The sequence below is a fragment of the Temnothorax nylanderi genome, unplaced genomic scaffold (genome assembly GCF_030848795.1).
Source record: "Temnothorax nylanderi isolate EJ_2023f unplaced genomic scaffold, tnyl_v1.0 TNYL_tig0065_pilon, whole genome shotgun sequence".
In the NCBI taxonomy this organism is placed as follows: Eukaryota; Metazoa; Arthropoda; class Insecta; order Hymenoptera; family Formicidae; genus Temnothorax; species Temnothorax nylanderi.
The window spans coordinates 315,183-333,153 of record NW_027249127.1 but is presented as its reverse complement, the minus strand read 5'-3'; the positions used below and the strand labels follow the sequence as shown (position 1 = coordinate 333,153).

General features: G+C 41.5%; 1 protein-coding gene across 4 annotated transcripts in view; it reads right to left on the bottom strand.

The window, feature by feature from the left end:
- Tsp26a (Tetraspanin 26A) overlaps nucleotides 1-17,971 on the bottom strand; it is a 125,956-nt gene that overhangs the window by 30,686 nt on the left and 77,299 nt on the right. Inside the window, exon 2 of one of the 4 annotated variants that reach the window (XM_071708174.1) lies at nucleotides 11,110-17,139. The exons of the other annotated variants lie outside the window; for them this stretch is intronic. Coding sequence (XP_071564275.1) covers nucleotides 14,681-16,294 — 1,614 coding nt within the window. The 5' untranslated portion in view covers nucleotides 16,295-17,139 and the 3' untranslated portion in view covers nucleotides 11,110-14,680. Of the gene's footprint in view, nucleotides 1-11,109; nucleotides 17,140-17,971 lie in introns of those variants that run through there. 4 annotated transcript variants of the gene reach the window in all.

The following is a 17,971-nucleotide window of genomic DNA, read 5'->3' as shown; positions in this document are numbered from 1 at the left end:
CTGCGGCGTAACGTCGAGCTATTCTATAAATTTTAATATTGTCGCTCTTATAACGGACCACGAATAAAATTGGTTGTAAACATTATCGAGAAAATGGAACATTTGGGACATTAAATTTATTAACCGATTTATAGAGCAATTAATACTAGCAAATATTTTCGCTGGAATAATTAGTAATAACATATAGCTTTATCATAACTAAATAACAAATAAATAACTAAGTAAAAAGGGAGCTTTGAAAGTTCAACGCGGTTGACGATGTGTAAGTTATATCGATCCTTAATAAATACTACCTAGGATACATAATTATAAATTGGACGTTCTCAGTCTGATAATTGAAACTTCGCTACTTACATAACGACTATCTCTTGAATTTTATACATGACACAATTAATAATAGAATAATGGTCTCTTTTTAATAAACGGTCATGCAAAGAAAATAATGTCACAGAAAGCAGTGAAATCAAGCCACCTTGGTTCACGATACCGTATGTCCTACTATTTCGGAAAAATTCAAGAGCATTATCAAAGATATCGATGCCAGATTTTATTTTAGTCTCAATAAACTTAAAGGCTTTATCAAGGCCCATAAAAATGTTCTGACAATCAATTCAAAGAAAAACGTTTATAAAATATTCTGCAAGGATTGCAACGCATTCTACGTGAGACGAACGATGAGACTTAAAACCAGAATTTCAACATTATTACCATATTCGAGAGAACACACACCCATTTCTCCTGTCATCACAGAACACAGAATTAACTGCAAACATGAATTTAATTGCGAGAATGTTAAAATGCTAGACAATGAAAAATTTTTATCAAAACGTTTGATTTCCGAAATGACGCACATTCAACTTCAGAAGAATGGTCTTAATTTACAATCAGACATTGAATATCTACACCATGTATACGTCTCAATTTTAAGTAAATTGTAAACCTCGCCCATTATTGTCACTTAATTGTCGTAATTTTTTAGAGTGTTTTTAATTTCACTCCGGTCATTATTTTAAATTGTTTATTTATTAATTTACCCATGATTTAATCGTTGAATTTGATTTTAGTATTGTCTTTGTCATCAATTTTAAATTCTTCCTACTCTTAACCCTTCACCTACAATACCATTTAAATTGTATAGTGAGAGGGTTGGACAGTCGGACGAGACGGTTGTTATTTGGAATCAGGATTGTCTTTTAAGTGTATCATTGTCTCAATTGTAACGGCGTCCTCTACTTACAACTTGTATTGCTTCTCGATGTTTTTTACCGCAGCTTCAATGCTTATTCTCACGTTCTCTGAGCTGGTGGGTAAGTGACTTCACTTCTCTTTTTGTTCAAGTTATTACTATCATTTTAACTTCGATCATATAATAAACTATGATCATTAGCTAAGTTTTACTTGGATTTCCTCGCTTGGAAAATCACGCTATTTCTAGACCATCAACTTTTGAAGTTACTCACTTATTTCTCGCCGGCAAAACGTGAGATGATTTTGATTTAATTGTTACCGCATGGCTAAAGATGGCTCAAAGCGGAGTCGAAACGTCCGATTTATAATTATGTATATCCTAATAGTTATTAAAGACCGATAGATATAATATTGACTTACGCCGTCATAGAGTTCAACCGTATTGAACTCTCAACGTCTCCTTTTAACATGTCACTTTGTTAATTTCATTATCGACATAGTTATTTATCCAATTTATCATAACTGTTTCAACGGTGGAAAGCAGCGACGGGCAGCAAACGTGCAAGTGGAAAACAAGTTTCGGAAAAAATAACACGATCGGCAATATAGTCCCAATGAAACTTTTCCTTTGAACGCATACGCTCGTGTTGGCGCAGCCGGCCAACGAGTAAATAAAATGTTTATTGTGTAGAGTTAATATTTTCCCAACGGCTCTTTATCCGGAGTGGAGTGTTCGCAAGAACGCGGTCGAAATCCGCGCGGTATATTCCGCTCCGAATAGCGCCAGGAAAAAAAGTGCCCGCTTTTATGATATTAATTTTTCAAACGACTTTAGCGAGACGCGGTTTTTTTCAGAATTAGAAATAAGTAGTATATACAAATTGTATATATAAGCGGTTATCCATGTTGTAGGCATTATTATTTTTTGATATATTTCTTGATAACTCACAATTTGCTGTCAATACCGCTCAAATCGGCAAGATTTATATGTCTTCTTGTTACTGTCTTATGTACGTGTGTCTCTTCTTATATTAAAGCTATCTAAATTATATCGTCTACTTTGAAATAATTTAACTTTCATGCTCTCTTACGTATTAAAAGCTATTATTAAGGATTTGGTCAAATATGCTTAAAATTCTTATTATATAATCTCGTGATAATAAAAAGAATCTGTGAGTGTTAATACTTAAAAAATACTGCACATACTGCAGCATCTGAACTCCTAAAGCCAACATCGGGTTGACATTGCGCGATTGTAAAACCCCACCTGTGCTACTGAGCTGACGCTCTATCAATTCTCTTTCCCAGAAAATGTTAAATTTGTATTCAAATTTAGTTTCTTTATTTATTGTCTATTTTATATAAAACTTAAAAAGTGTGCAAATTAGAAACTTGCACATTGCTTCTTCATAATTTTTTTGCTTATAAAGCTTCTGCAAGTTTCTAATTTACACACTTTTTAAGTTTTTTCGTGGCTGTCACTGAAGCGAATAAGTGCAGCTTTGCTTGTAATCTCAATTATTTTTTCAACAAGCATCTATACGTCTGTATCTATATTTCTCTTAATCACTGCGTATCTCATTTGCGAGCTCGGTCTTGGAGGATATTTTTGCCGAATGAAAATCTGTGAGCGCGGGAAAATGTTCGGCTAGCGAAGGGTACGCTCGTAATTATCGGTAACAGGATTCACGGTAAGACAGAGCGAGGGACGGCACGGGCAGCGAGAGACGAGAGATATCGCGGACGTAACATAAATCCGACGACGTCGGCAATCGGGAATCTCATTTTCTCTTGCCGACCCGAAAATTAAACACAGCCGGTCCGTTGTTATCGTATAATCAAATAGTATCATCCGACGAAGATGGAAGGGCTAGAGGCGCGTGGAACGACAGCAGAGGGTTTCGGGGTCGCGAAACCCGGCGGAGGAGGGGGAGAGGATAAAGAAGAGGGTAAAGTGGAATTTATCGGCCTGGCGTTTATTTCATCTTCCAAGGGCAATAGCATCCTCGTCTGGGCGCAAACTGCGGAAAGCCGCTCGACGTAATTTGAATTCGCGCAAATAAAAGGTCGAACGAGAAAGGCCGAGACAAAGCGAAGCGACAGATGATGGGGGGTGAGAGATCGTAGAGCCGAGCGAGGAATTTTAACAACGATGGCAAATATGAGAGGCTTAAATAAGTTATTAATTCTATTCTATGTTTCTCGGTGCCACGGAGATAACATTGCTCGTCGTTCTACATCTCGTCTCGACCTTCGTTACCTTCGTATGCCATTTAAAGAATCTGTCGCAAAATATTTCGAGCCCGAGCTACATCTATCGCGATACGCGATACGCCATCGGCTCAGAACGCCTAAAACTTTCATATGTCATCGTCGTCGGTTCTCAGGAAGTCCTGTGATCGCGACGCTTCTAAAAAGGAAAAAATCTCTCGCCGGAGTAGACGAAGCTTGAACTCGCCACGGAAGACTTGCACGAAATAGAAATAGCCGTCTGCATTATTTAAAAGTTCCCGAACGGAGCTCTAGTTCAGCCAAGTGCGTCATAAATATGGAATTCGCAATTTCCCGTTGAACAATCAAACTCGCGTGATGACACTGCCATGCCGGTCTAGCGCGACGCGGACCGGCCGGATAGTCCGACCGTATTCGACGGTTAGCCCTGAGTTCATTAATCGCATTAATTAAAAGCAACTACGGAAAATCGATGGTAATTCTGTTATGTCTTGACGGTAACGAGGGCTGGAGCCACGGTCGTACGATGTCACGGGCCACGGTGATTATGCTGTAAGTGTAATCGGACTACCCCTTTCGAAAGTTTTACGTGATTAATAATAACAGACATTAGCAGACGGTGCTCTAGCCACTTTGCAATTAAAACGCCCTGAAAGGCGAAATTGATATTTCGATACTCAAGCAACAGAAGGGTATAAAGTCAACATTATCGATTTTGGCACGTTCAAGTTGTTCTAATCGGTAAAGCAAAATCTTTTTTTCTGTTTTCTTTTTTTATAAATGCAGTATGTCCTTTTTAAAATGCTTTTTGAAATGTTTATACGCGGGATTAATTCTTTTATTTCTAACTTTTTTAAATAAAAATGTCAATGGCGTGCGCTATGATGTCCTTGGGCAAAAAAATAATAAACAAGATTCTATAACCGATATATCCATGTTTTTTTTCGCGCAAACGACTTTCTCTGTCTATTGCAAAAAGGCAAAGTTACATGCATACATAACACGCAACGGTCGGTTGGTTATTGTATCATTAAAACGAGTCGGGAATGAAGGTAAAGACTCTATGAACTTGGACACGTACAAACGCACACAAACACACACACACACACATAGATTTGATTTGAATGACATATTAATATTTGGTATAAATGAAATTGTAAATATTATACGAGTATAACTGCGACTCGCATGACTTTGATAAAATATTTTGATCGTTCAATCATCCCTTCGTTATCGATAAATATCCACTTCATTGCATCTCGCAACGGAAAAATTGGGAACGTGGGATACGGCCAGCAGGCACTGACATGTTTTAACGTGTTACCCTGATAGCGATTAAAACTGATGATCACATTTACCGTTAGTAAAGAGCGCGTACTCTCGTCGAGTATTTTAAATATTTGCTGAATTCCGGATTTAAACGGTATTCACATCACGTTTTCGCGGCGAGTCCACGCGAATTAATAAATCCCACATTAATGTGAGAGAGAGAGAGAGAGAGAAAAGAGAGAGCAAATATTATACCTTTAATGACATGTCGAATTCAATAAAATGACAGTCCAAAGCAATTCTAAATGACGTTATTTGCTCATCAATGCCGATGTCGAAATATGCTGATTTCAACAGCGAAGAAGTCATTTTCTGCTTTATTATACATCGACTATTTTTATCTCAGCGAGAATCGCACGAGAAGAAGCGAGACGGCGATCCGGTGATACGCTCTACGAGAGTAAATCGCTCGACACGGGAAAAGCGCGCAAATAATTGAGACGGTGACACCTGCGCGCGTTCGTTCGTTCAGTTTTTAAAGCCGCTGGAAAGCTGCGTGTCTCGCGTCGGGAAACCGATCGGTGCGGGGTAGCTGATAGGCGTTGCGCGCTCCAAAGTGCAAAGCATAGTCGGAAAGAGATATCTCGCGGTCGATTTAATGGCGAGGCGATTTAATGGCGATGCCGTGGCGATAAATTTACGCGCACCTGCTTTCGACTGAGAGTCGAACGAGCTGCTCGCGGTACATACGCACGTGTCACGTATAGAGTATATAGAGCGATATTAACGGTAAAGTGCGTTTTGTCGACGTTTGGCAGCGGCGGGTAAATTTAACGTCCTTTTTTTCCGCTCTCTTTTTTTTCAAAACAGCCGTTGCGGTTGACGGGTGTGTGGTGCAAGCAGCAATGAAAATATGGAAATTCGCGAGTTGTGGGTACGACAATCGACTGCGAGACTTTGGCGATGTCCGGATCGACAACATCTGTTCGTTATAGGTAAACATCGACGTAAAATAATAAAATAATCGCGCGTACGAGCGGTGAATTTAAAAGCCGTGCTCGCGCGCGCTCTCTCGCGTTACGCGCCGAAGTGCGCAATCACAAAGTTTACATGACAATCGCGTAGTTAAAGTAATTTCGACGGCGTGCCGTGAATAGAGCGTAATTATCGTTGACGGTGAATAATATTTATACGCTTTATCCGCGCGGTTTGATTCCGGGGCTCGCGAATGCCATTTTCCTCGCGCACTCAAATTGCTTATATAAATGGATTCGTTTAATGAGTTTCTCGCTGGGCTCGGTCCCATTGTCTGAATTTGAAAGTGTGCCCGAACAATTGACTTGGTGAACCAACGGAATTCACTAGTTGCAATTGCGTGTAACAGAGTTCGAAAAACTCGTCGCGGTCGCGCGGCGGGTCTCTCCTTGGGGAAATGAAGTTTGCGATACTATGTGTGCAAAATTAAATTAGGAATATGAAAAAAACTAGAAAATTTTTTAGTTGCGAAAAGAGCGTAGAGTTTTACGGATTTTATGGAAATAAGGAGAAAAAGGATTGACCGTTTGATTGGCCGAAAATTTATGGCCGGTGCGAGATCGCAGAGATCGCAGATATGCGAGAAAAACAACTCGCGTTAAAGATTGTACACTGGCCGACCCGGCGCGGCGCGTCGCAATTCAGCGCGACTTTAATTGATCCCGAATTAATTTATTCCAGAGCGCGCGAGGCGATAAAGCTTATCCGTCCGTGACATTTCGGTGCTGAATTATTCAAGCGTTTTCGAATCGGTCGATCGACTGCGTTTTATTTTCGCTCTCACTGTTTCAATTAATACTATCTCTCTCGCCGCATTCGGGAATGATCATCTTCTTCCCTCCGACCCTTCTCTCTCTCTCTCTCTCTCTCTCTCTCTCTCTCTCTCTCTCTCTCCTCTCTCAAGACGCTAAATGGCTATTAGTTATTCGCCAGCCAACATGTTTTACGATCGCGATCCAATTTCCGCGATCGGCGCAATTCGATAATGGGCGTGTTTCGGATCGCCACGCGCTGAGAAAACATGTGTAACACAACGGGTAATGTACCTGTCAAACTTGGCCGCGAGAGCGATTGATTTATCACGCTCGCCACTCCCCACAGACACCCCGTCCCGCATCATTAATGGACGCGGGCAATGTATCGTTAACGTTGGCCCTGACATTTAAACCGCAGATCAACCACGGTTGCTAATCTAAATTGCCCACATCGCTATATACATGGTGAATTTACGGACAAGCTTTTGTCCGCGCGGCGAATTGTTAATAAAATTTTATTTAAATACGACACCGAGATCGATAAATTTATTTGTTCATCTGGATGTATCAACTGAAACGTCAAACATTTCGGCACTCGTATTTCACCGTGAATCGAGAGAGATTCGAGCGATTTTTTTTTTACATTCGCGAGAACGTGGCGACCGGACTTTTCAGGACGGGCGCCGGGCGCCGAGACGAAGTTTGTAATACGGGGTAAGATGAAGGGTGGCCAAAGATGGAGGTATCGAGAAGGTGGATCCGGACAAGTCGGAAAACTTTCAAGCTCAATTAAACTCGAACAAACTTGGAGACGCCTCGCGGCAATGAGAACGGACGGTTAGAGTGTCCTCTCAGTTGTCTGCACGGTTCGTTCGGTGCCAATTCCTCGATAAAAACAAAGCGAAAAGCCCGGGGGGGGGGGGGAGGAGGGCGGGGAGAAGAACGGAGTGAAGCGGGACGGCAGCTAGCGTGTCATTATGACGCCGAGTGTGCTCCAACTCGCTCGCCGATTCGGCCGATTACCATTTTCCGACTGACGCTCGCCCGACGCGACGCAATTTCCCTGCAGCGATCGCGGATTAAACAGCGCGCGCGCGCGAAATGGATCTGTTCTCTCATCTTCTTTATCGACGCTTCGCTTCGAGCCGACTCGAGTTGACAATGTTTATATCGGTGTTGTAACTCATAAATGCACGGTTGACGATAATGCGTATACATTTTCAGGGAAAAGCGGCCCGAATCCGACGACAAGACGTTAAATCTGATTCGCATTTAACAAAACGTAATCGTACGCGCGTAATTTTATTATTAATGATAAAATATCGTTGGCTTTTCTCGCTTTGTTGATATATTCCCACATTCGTCGTTTTCAATTACTTTAAACTGTTTTTGCGAAACGCGCTCGTGCGGTGCATGTATACTAAATTCCAGAGCGGACCACAGTGGCTACTGTATAATTACTCACTCCTTCGCCGCATACCGTCGCCCGTGCACAATTCAGCCCTCGCGCATCCAACAAGGAGGTGCATTACTTTTTCATTTATTCGCATAAGTTTACACCACCGCGAATTCGCGCTTCCCGCGCGAAATGAATTAATAGTTGCTTTCCATTTACATCAAAACTCAGATAATTCTCACTTGTGACGTCATAACTCAGTTGAATGCACGTTCTTTTTGCATGCTGGCAAGTGAGATTCAACCGAGTTTTTATCCACAATCGAGACCATGTGCTTTAATGAATCTAATATAGACTCACATTAAAAGTGAGGCTATGAACCTGTATTATTATATGCGATAGCTTTGTCACCAAAATAAGCAGGTAAATACAAAATGACATATCTTACCTGAGTATAAAATACTCACATAACTGAGTGACTCAGATTACTTGAGTGAATGGAAAGCAACTAATGTGCGCCAGAAGAAATCTTTTTTTGCGCGCGAAGCTTTGTCTTCCTTATATCTCCGACATTTCGGAATGCGCGCTCCAAACGAATCTAACAAAACTGCAAAACGACAAAGTTTGCGGAGCTTGACATTTCAACGTGCGCGTGCTTTTGCGAATTTTCCGCGAGTTCCGCGACTAATCCACCGTAATATTTGGCGACCTGAAATTTGTTGAAAAATTTGATGCCCGCGCGAACGCGCAGCGTATCGTAATTGTAGCTACGAGTTTCACATTTTTCTCTTGGCGCAGTATAAACAAAAATAGAATGTTTTAAGTTACGAGACGTGCTACATGGATTTTGGCGTACACGTCGGCAGTCAACACCACGAATCGCCGTTGCATTAAAATAAGAAAAAAGAATGCTTGTCGCGCGCGTGAGATTATAACATGCGGATTATAATTAAAATTACCTATGTACTTGAAGCTTGGAGCGAAAATTAAAAATATGCCCTGATTAAAAAGGATTATATAAAGAAAAATATTTATATATAAAAATACAATTATAATAGAAAAAATTAATAAACAAATAACAAAAGATGAAAGAGATTGCAGAATAACATTTTTAAGAAAACGGTGATTGGTGTGTTTTGTGGCAAAATATACAAGTGCGAGAGAGAGAGAGTAGAGAGAGAATAATCTGTAAAATTCCTGACTATAAGAATAAAATAGTTTGTTAACAGTCGAGACCCAGAAGTGCTCCGTTTAATCCGAAGTATCTGCGCGTACTGCGACTGTTAAACGAACTATTTTATTCTTACAGACAGGATCTTGGAGATTGTTCTCGCACTTATATATTTTATCACAAGACATATATATGAATTACTATTTTTATGAAAATTTTATTCTGCGACCTTTTTAATATTTTGTTACTTGTTTATTAATTTTATACTAATTTCTTTGTTAAAATTTTATTTTTTTATATAAATGTATTTAGTTTATAATTTTTGCTCCAAGAGCGCTCCAAACTTCAATTACATTTAACTACTCGTTTAGTTTAGTTAATTAATCTAATAGCTGCATGCGTTGTTTAATCATGTGATTTATAATCGCGATTTAAGAATTGTAAAAAATGAGGAGATTTGTCATCAGATATCTAAGTTTTAGTAATTTCCAATCCATGGAACTCTGTTTTTCAAAATAACAAAAATATAGTAAAATATATAACGGTGTTAAAGGTGAAAAAAACACGAAAACTTTTAATCAGTTTCAAGAGATTGCTCGCATTCCCTCGAAACTATGTGGACGTACAACTAACAATAGGTGTCGTAGTGCATTCGATGTGAGAATTTCTTCGGGATGTTTCCGTCGTTCTTGCGAACGCAATATAAACAGGGCAAAACGGACGTCTGTAGAAGCTGGCTCGACCAATTCAAATCGATTCGTATTCGGCGATGCGGCTCTCCCCTATCTTCCTCTCCCTCTTTTTCTCTCTCTCTCTCTCTCTCTCTCTCTCTCTCTCTCTGCCTCTTTCTCTCGATCGTATCGTATATCCTGCCGCAGTCCTTCCTCCGACGCGACGGTGTAGTATCGCTCCATCTTCTTCCTCGCGCGTACGGTTAGATATGCGTTCCCTTTCCTCTATATTTCCTCACCCCTTTGCTGCCTTTTTCTGTCTCTCTTTCGCTACCGCGTTGGGGAGGTAGCCGCGGAAACAAAGCTGTAAACTCTGTAAAGCTTTGATGTTCCGCCCAACCGCGGTTAAGCATTTCAATCTAGTCGACGCACTCCGCTTCCAACAGTACTTGCGTGCGGGTTCGTCGATCATCAGACCTTCCAGCGATGCGGCGCGGCGGGCCGAAATTCCAAATAAATTTTCCCGAAATACCAAAATGCAGCGTCTGTCGAATGGGTGCGAGCGCGGTCGGGAACGCGCAAAAGAGATGTCGGAAAGTGATTAATCATGTACCGCGTCTCCGCGACATTCTCCGGATGCAATCGGGCTTATCGGGGGAAAGCTTTGCGCCGTTCGTCCTTTGTCAGATGCCCCGTGGCCGCGTGGGCGCGTTTATGCCCACGCGATTTTGGAACGGCGCGGTGCACCCTGTATTATAAAATCGATTCGCCATCGTAGAATTGTTAATCGTTAATTTCCATTGCGATGCAAACTGTTTTTGGCACTGGTGACCGATATAAACAGAGTGGAATAATTTATTTAACCGAGATTACAGCTCCCGAGATTACTCTACGGGAGCTGTGCTATCATAGTTTATTGCATCAAAATTGTCAATCAGAAGCAGTAACTGGAGTTTATCAAAATGCATTGGAGTACCTCGGAACGTCAGAATGTGGGTCGCGTGTTTGGATAATTTTGTCGAATTATTATTAGCCGATTAACCGATCGTGTCGCTGGCATTTAAAGCGGAAAATCGCAGCGCAATAACAGGAATTTTGTCGTAATAAGGCTAATTACAGCGACGACCATTAATAAAACATGAATTATCAAAAGTATAGTTTTTATTATGAGACCGGCGTTATTCTTTCGAAATATAATAATTAATTCAACGAATAATACCGACACCTGGCGCCAGTTAGTTTTGTGAGAACTAACAAACTCATACTCAATATTTAATTTCTCTAATACTCCGTAATCGGCTAGCGGTTTCAAATTAAACATGAGACAACACAAGGGGAGTTCCGTCGGAGGACCCAAGGAATATTGTAGAAGTCAAACGAAAATCAGAGAGATAAGCAAGCAATATATGAGTTTATTGAAATAGTTTGACTTACGTTACAGTTACATCGCTATTCGCCGCAAAACGGCCCACGCAACTCGTTCACAATCATTAGACATATACCGACTACACAAGTATAGTATTGAAAAATTCATATCGTCGAGTCTACTCGAAACCGGCAGGCAGCTGATACGCACTACGGATTACATTCTAATTTACGCAGGACTGATCCCGCCGAAGACCGACGGAAGAGTCCCCGAGATCTCTCGGTCGTTCCGCTACCACGCGCCCACCCCCTTCGATCCTACCAATCGTTAAGGGTCGATATATTCCGTCACATGCGGCCACGCTATTGGCTCTCCGTCTCGACGGTTTACAAGGCTCGGCGCTCATGCCACGCGGGCAACCGAAAACGTACAGTCAGTATTTCATAAATTTTGTCGGATCGATCATTATATCGAGCGTCGATGTCGAGGGAAAGGATTTTGAACATCGAGTGTCGATGTCGAGGAAAAGGGTTTTAATTTTCCTGTCACAATTACAACGAGAATGTTAATCGGCCTGACTGGCAAAACTTTATTAGATATCAACTACGTTTCGACCCCTGGTTGGGGTCCTTATCAAGTTAAATGCTGGAACAATACAAATTACCGGTAATCAACACGTGCATGTGGAATGTGCATTAATAACCGTGATGCGAAATACAATAAATAGCGAAATACAAAGCGAAATACAATAATAAAACTTACATAGTTTTTATTATTGCGTTGAAACCAATATCTCCGCCGTTGTTCCGTTGAAAATTTATATCGCCAGTGCTGACAGAGTTACGTAAATTTATACTACGTAAATTTCGATGCATTTTCTATCGTGAATACTAATCAAATAATTGTCATATCTCCGAATATTTTTGAATTTTGGAAACGTATCTGCAAGCCGAAGTGTAACCGAATATGCTAACGAGGTACAGTACAGCATATGACAATCGACATGCAAATGACTTTCGAGAATGGCATAATTGCTTGTATGTAATTAATTACTATAATAGATCTCTTTACGAGAATCTATTTGTATACATATAATTCTTTCATTGGCAGAGCTTTTAAATCTAACATTTATATCGTTGTTATTTATTAATTTTTTTTTTGTGATGACCTCATAAACTTATAGGGGAGAGTTGGATATTACCGCGCGGTTGACAATTCCGCGCCACTGTTTAACTCAATAACTATTTGTATTACGCGCCTACAATGATCTTAATATCATAGACTAACACGGAATACCCCCCGCGAATGCGCTGTCAGTTCGTTCCGGCCGTCCATGTGAAGACACTGCGCTCTGCAAGATTTTCTGCTTATTCACTGTAATTTTGCTGGTAGTTTCGATAAGAGATGAGTAATATAATATTTACATTACAGAATTAAATTTGACGCATTTGATAGGTTAAAACACTATAAAATTAGGTTGCAAAAGATTTTAGAAACACGCGTTTCTTTTCTATATATTTTAAGGTTGTAAAGTGAAATGATTGAGTTTGATAATTTCGCGCCTAAAGTTGAAATTTTGAGACTGATTGAATTTTGGAGACTGATAAGATTTTAAAGTTATTTTTGTAATTCATAGACAATAGGTATAACGATAACTGTGTGTTAAGAGTTACCAAGACTGTTTAGTTTACAATGTAAGGTGCTTACAGAAAAGATCGTTGCTTAAGTTTTGATTTGAATTTATAATGATCGTTATTTGTTAATACATTCACTTATTTTTATATGTAGGTACCTACTAGACGATATTAATGCATAAATATAAAAAAAAATACATTTTGTTATTGTGTTCTACTTCATGTCACTGGCTGAAGCCAGAGTAATTTTTATAGGCACGATATTATCAGACCAGTTCGGTAATACCGCGTTTTCTCATTTTTTGGAAAATTGTTAATATTTTAGTTTGTGTTTAACTTTGAAGATTATTACTATTATATATGGATAGCCAAATAAATTACCTATCTAAAACTGCACATTTTGTTTTTTTGAAACATTTCTAAGCTTAGATATACGCTTCAATTCTTAGGGGCTCGGTAATATCCAACTCTCCCCTACAGAAATATACAGAATTTGATAAGTACTATATGTTATTGGTCTAGGTCTAGGTCCTCTAAATTATAAGATTTATATAATTTAGCATAACATTGAATATTATTAACTTATATTAATATAAATACAAATAAGTGCAACACATTATTAATATGTATTAATGTAGAAGTAGTAATCATTACAAATATAGGGTGTCCCAGAATGTTTGGGACAATGCGCGTGTGCAAATAGAGCGGAGTATATGTAAGTGTTGTATAAGAGACACAAATAGAGCGGAGTATACGTAAGTATTGTATAAGAGACACAAATATCTGTAAGATTTTATTTATTGCGAGTACATTTATCGAGCGCGTTATCGTTCGGCGACCGGTAGAGGACTGTCGCTCCGGCTCGTATTTTCGACAGGCCCGGCACGCACACATACGCGGTCGAGGCATGTCACCGGTCTGCTGATCACGTGAGAGCGCGCTCTCAATATTTTCAAAATACAGATCCCACACTCGGCCATCCTGGTCAAGCATCTGTCCTCAGATGCGCTCGCTACATTTTCTTCATCGAAAAACTCGTCATCATAGGGAATCCAAGACTTCATATACTCGGCTACCGTTACGGTCTGTCTAGGTCCGTCATGTCCGTCAACCTTTTCGAACAACACACCTTTCGCCATTCTCACGCGCAAACCTCTCTCATTCATCGTCATGACAAACGCCCGACAATCCGCCACAATTTCAAATTGTATCCCCGACAAATACACGCTAAACTTCTTCAGGGACTTGACGATCGCGAGCACTCCAAGCTCGTGGCCGGTGCGCCGCATTTCCGCGGGCGAAGTTCCGCCGCTCGCATGGTACACTGGATGCAGTGCACCGTCTTCGCCATCGCGCTGTAACAAAATCGAGCCGTATCCATACACGCACACACATCCGCACGCAATTCTGTATACGCTCCCACATTATATAACCGTACAACAGGCTGATTACTTAGTATCGCTTTCGATTGCCGAAACGCCTCCCGCTCCTTCGCGGCAAATTGAAACTCTACATCCTCCTGCAGGAAACGACACTTTTCCCGATCTAACAGCAATCCGCATTCGCTCGCCGCACACCATCAATCATAAAAATTTCCGGCAATTTAGAATCGCATGTAGGGGAGAGTGGGGCAGAAAGTATGAAAGGACAAAAGGAAATGTAACTCATTTCAGTAAGTGATACAATAAAATCATTAATACAACGTTAATTTTCCTCTTTTTAACTCCTTTGACCAATGTAACAACTTATACCCCCCACTGTAACAACTATCCCCACTAGGGGGCATGTTGTTACAAAAAACATGCTTCCATATTTAATTATTTATCCCATATGTTAATATTTAGATAGGAATGAAAAAAAATTGGAACATTCTCCAATGTTGTACCAAACCAACGGTATAACTTTCAGAAAGTTAGGGTGCAAAATATTCGGTTTAAAAATTATTATTTGCAAATTGTAATGACTAGCCCCACTCTTCCCTAATATTGTCTTCGAGCTTCGAAATTGTGATTTTACCTTTCTTAATATTCGTCTCTACGGTCTTCAAAAAATCATTTCCGATTAACAGATTAAACGGGATCACCGAATCTGCTACCACGTGCATGGTCATTGGATACGAGTGATCGTCTATCTCTACTTCGCCGTAGAACATGCCGAGTGTCCCGCCTGTTCCCGAGCAAACACCGCGAAGTCGAGTCTCATCGCCTTCGCGGCGATGCAGAGGCGGCGCGCCTATCTTAACGTAACTCTGCTCACGCAGTAATGTTAAATCGCTACCCGAATCAATCAACGCAACCACACCGTACCCGAACAACGAAACATCCTTGCAGCATCTCTGTTGAGCTGACTGCCCCACGCCGTCGACACCCTCCGCCGCGTTCGACTCCCTTGTCACAGGTTGACTCTTAATACACTTCGCTGCAAGGTGTCCAAATTCGCGAAAACACCTTATACCGCGACTCTTAGACGGACACTTCGCACCGACGTGACCCCACTGGCCACAATTATAGCACCTGTCACCACTCTGAGCCTCCCTTCCATCGATCTTCTGGAATCTGGAACTTCTGTCGTCGAATCTCCCACCGGAAGCGCCGTCCGGTTGTCCTCTGGGTTGAATAGTGATCGTCTCGAATGCGTCTAGCAATGGTGTCGTCGATGCGAACCTCTGTATGCGGGCTTGATAATACCGTAATTCTGGATCCCATATACCGTCGATGACGTAATCGATAATCTCGTCATCGGGAACAGGGACGTGATTAGCCAATATTACCTTGTCATGTAAATATTCGCTGAATGCCTCGCCCCATCTCCAAGTTCGGCCTTCGAATTGCTTCCACACGGCGATCTTGCTTCGCCGATTAGAAAACATTGCCTTCTTCAGCTCTTCCAGAAGTCGGTTGATCGGCAACTCGATATGTTCCGATTTCGAATGGAACCAATCGAGTGCCTTTCCTCTCAGCCGTGATACAATCAGGACCCTCGTCGTGTTATCATCGAGACCGTACATCGTTTTGAGAAGCGCAACTTGCTTCGACCACTGATCGTACCTGTCGGCACCTCCATCGAAATAACTGAGTAATTCGGCTATTATGCTCACGTTAACTCTTGAGGGACTCGGCGACACTTCTCGTCTTTGCACAGGTGTAAGTGCATTCTCAGTGTAGCGTCGCAAAAATTCTATCTCGCACCGTGCCAGATCAAGCTCACGCTGCATCAATTCTTTCTCCTTCCGTATAAGCTCCATTTCTCGCTGCATTGTACCGTCCGCGGATGCACTTGATTCCGCTGGTGTCGAGTGATGCCGCGTACGCTCATCGCTACCGTTACCGTCGTCGGGTGACGGTGGGGGTCCACGAAGGTCACTCGTCCTTCCGCCATCATTTTCGTCTTCAGTGAAGACGTGCCTCCAAAGGAGAAGTTCCTCCATCCAGGCGTCCTCCGGATCCAGCGCCATCAGTTTGCCAATCAGCTCGGCCTTCGTTCCTCCTGTGCTCTGCCCCAGTGCTTTCAGTATGTCCTTCAACTCGGCCACCGTGAAATCACTTGCGTTCTTCGTCGATCGACTAGCTTTACTCATATTCCCGGTATACCGCTCCGGGCACTCTTCGTCTTAAAATCGCCTTAAATCGTCTTAAATCGTCTACCGGTCGCTTCTTATCGACTCTGCACCGTATCTCTTCTTCGTCTTCAACTCGTCTCTCTTCTTCGTCTTCAACTCGTCTCTCTTCTTCGTCTTCAACTCGTCTTTCTTCGTCTTCAACTCGTCTTCAATTCGTCTTCAGTTCGTCTTCAATTCGTCGGTACCACGGCTGCCTCATATCGCTCGATTATCCGACCGCATTTACTCGCAATCTCGGACGAGCCCCCAAATGTAAGATTTTATTTATTGCGAGTACATTTATCGAGCGCGTTATCGTTCGGCGACCGGTAGAGGACTGTCGCTCCGGCTCGTATTTTCGACAGGTCCGGCACGCACACACACGCGGTCGAGGCATGTCACCGGTCTGTGCTGATCACGTGAGAGCGCGCTCTCAATATTTTTAAAATACAGATTCCACATATCAATATTTATAGTTTGTAGCAGCAATTTTTTATTGAAGCGTAGATATATTGAGATTAATAGTTTTTATATTCATTTCGGTATTTTCGTTATAGAATTTTATTCCCGCTCAGAATTTTCACGCTGTCTGCTCCGATATTCACAAACGTGTTACATATGCCAGATAATCCGATCCATATTCTAATAATGCGTGCGATCCGGAAACGTGCAATATGCTCGATGTGACTGTCAAATTCTTGTCGCGTCGTCGGCTCGGAAATGCGACAGGTTCGCGGATGAGAACGGGGAATGAAGCTCGAAGCTCGTATCATCATACGAGAGGGTCCCTCAGTCGCTATCAGATCATCATAAACCGACGGATCCTGCGGAATATCATCTTCGTAAGATGGAAGTCGATCAAAGGCGGATGGCAAAAAAAAGAACCAAGAAAGTTATGCGCGCTATATATATAAAGACTATAAAGTCGAGTAAATCTCTTTCTTTCTTTCTCTCCCTCCCCCCTTTCTCTCTCTCTCTTTCTCTCTCGTAGTTTAAAAACTGGAAAGCACGTACCGGAAATGCAATAGCATGGTTGGTGTAAAATTTCCCGGTGAATTCAATTTTACGTAAGCCGAAAAGCATACGAGTTGTCGACGAGTGAGCAAAACCGCCGCTTTGGACAACCGTTTCAATAAATTTCCATTTTTTTTCTGCTCGTCGTGTATCTCCCTCTCTCCCTCTCTCTCTCTCTCTCTCTCTCTCTCTCTCTCTCTCTCTCTCTCTCTCTCTCTCTCTCTCTCTCTCTCTCTCTCTCTCTCTCTCTGTCAATATTCTTCCTTTTTTATTCTCACTCCTTTCTCTCTCATTGAAGAGAGGATGGAGAGCATCCGGGACCGGAATATATTCCGGCGGATTACGCGTATACGTGCCAATGAACAACACGTCGGACTCTCTCTGTATGATAAAAATCGTAGCGGAAATATACGTCACGTATAATACGCGCGGCAATCGAACTGTCATTGTGGAATACATTTTCCTGGTCTGTTGCGTGTATGCACATATATGCACGAGAAATGATGTTAAAAAATACAATATTCTAATATCCGAATGCGTCGATTTTAAATTTTACAACTCACAACTAAAAAAATATACCTATCCGCGTATATACCCAGGTAGCACATACAAGTTTCATAAATGTTTTATAAGCGTTTTTCC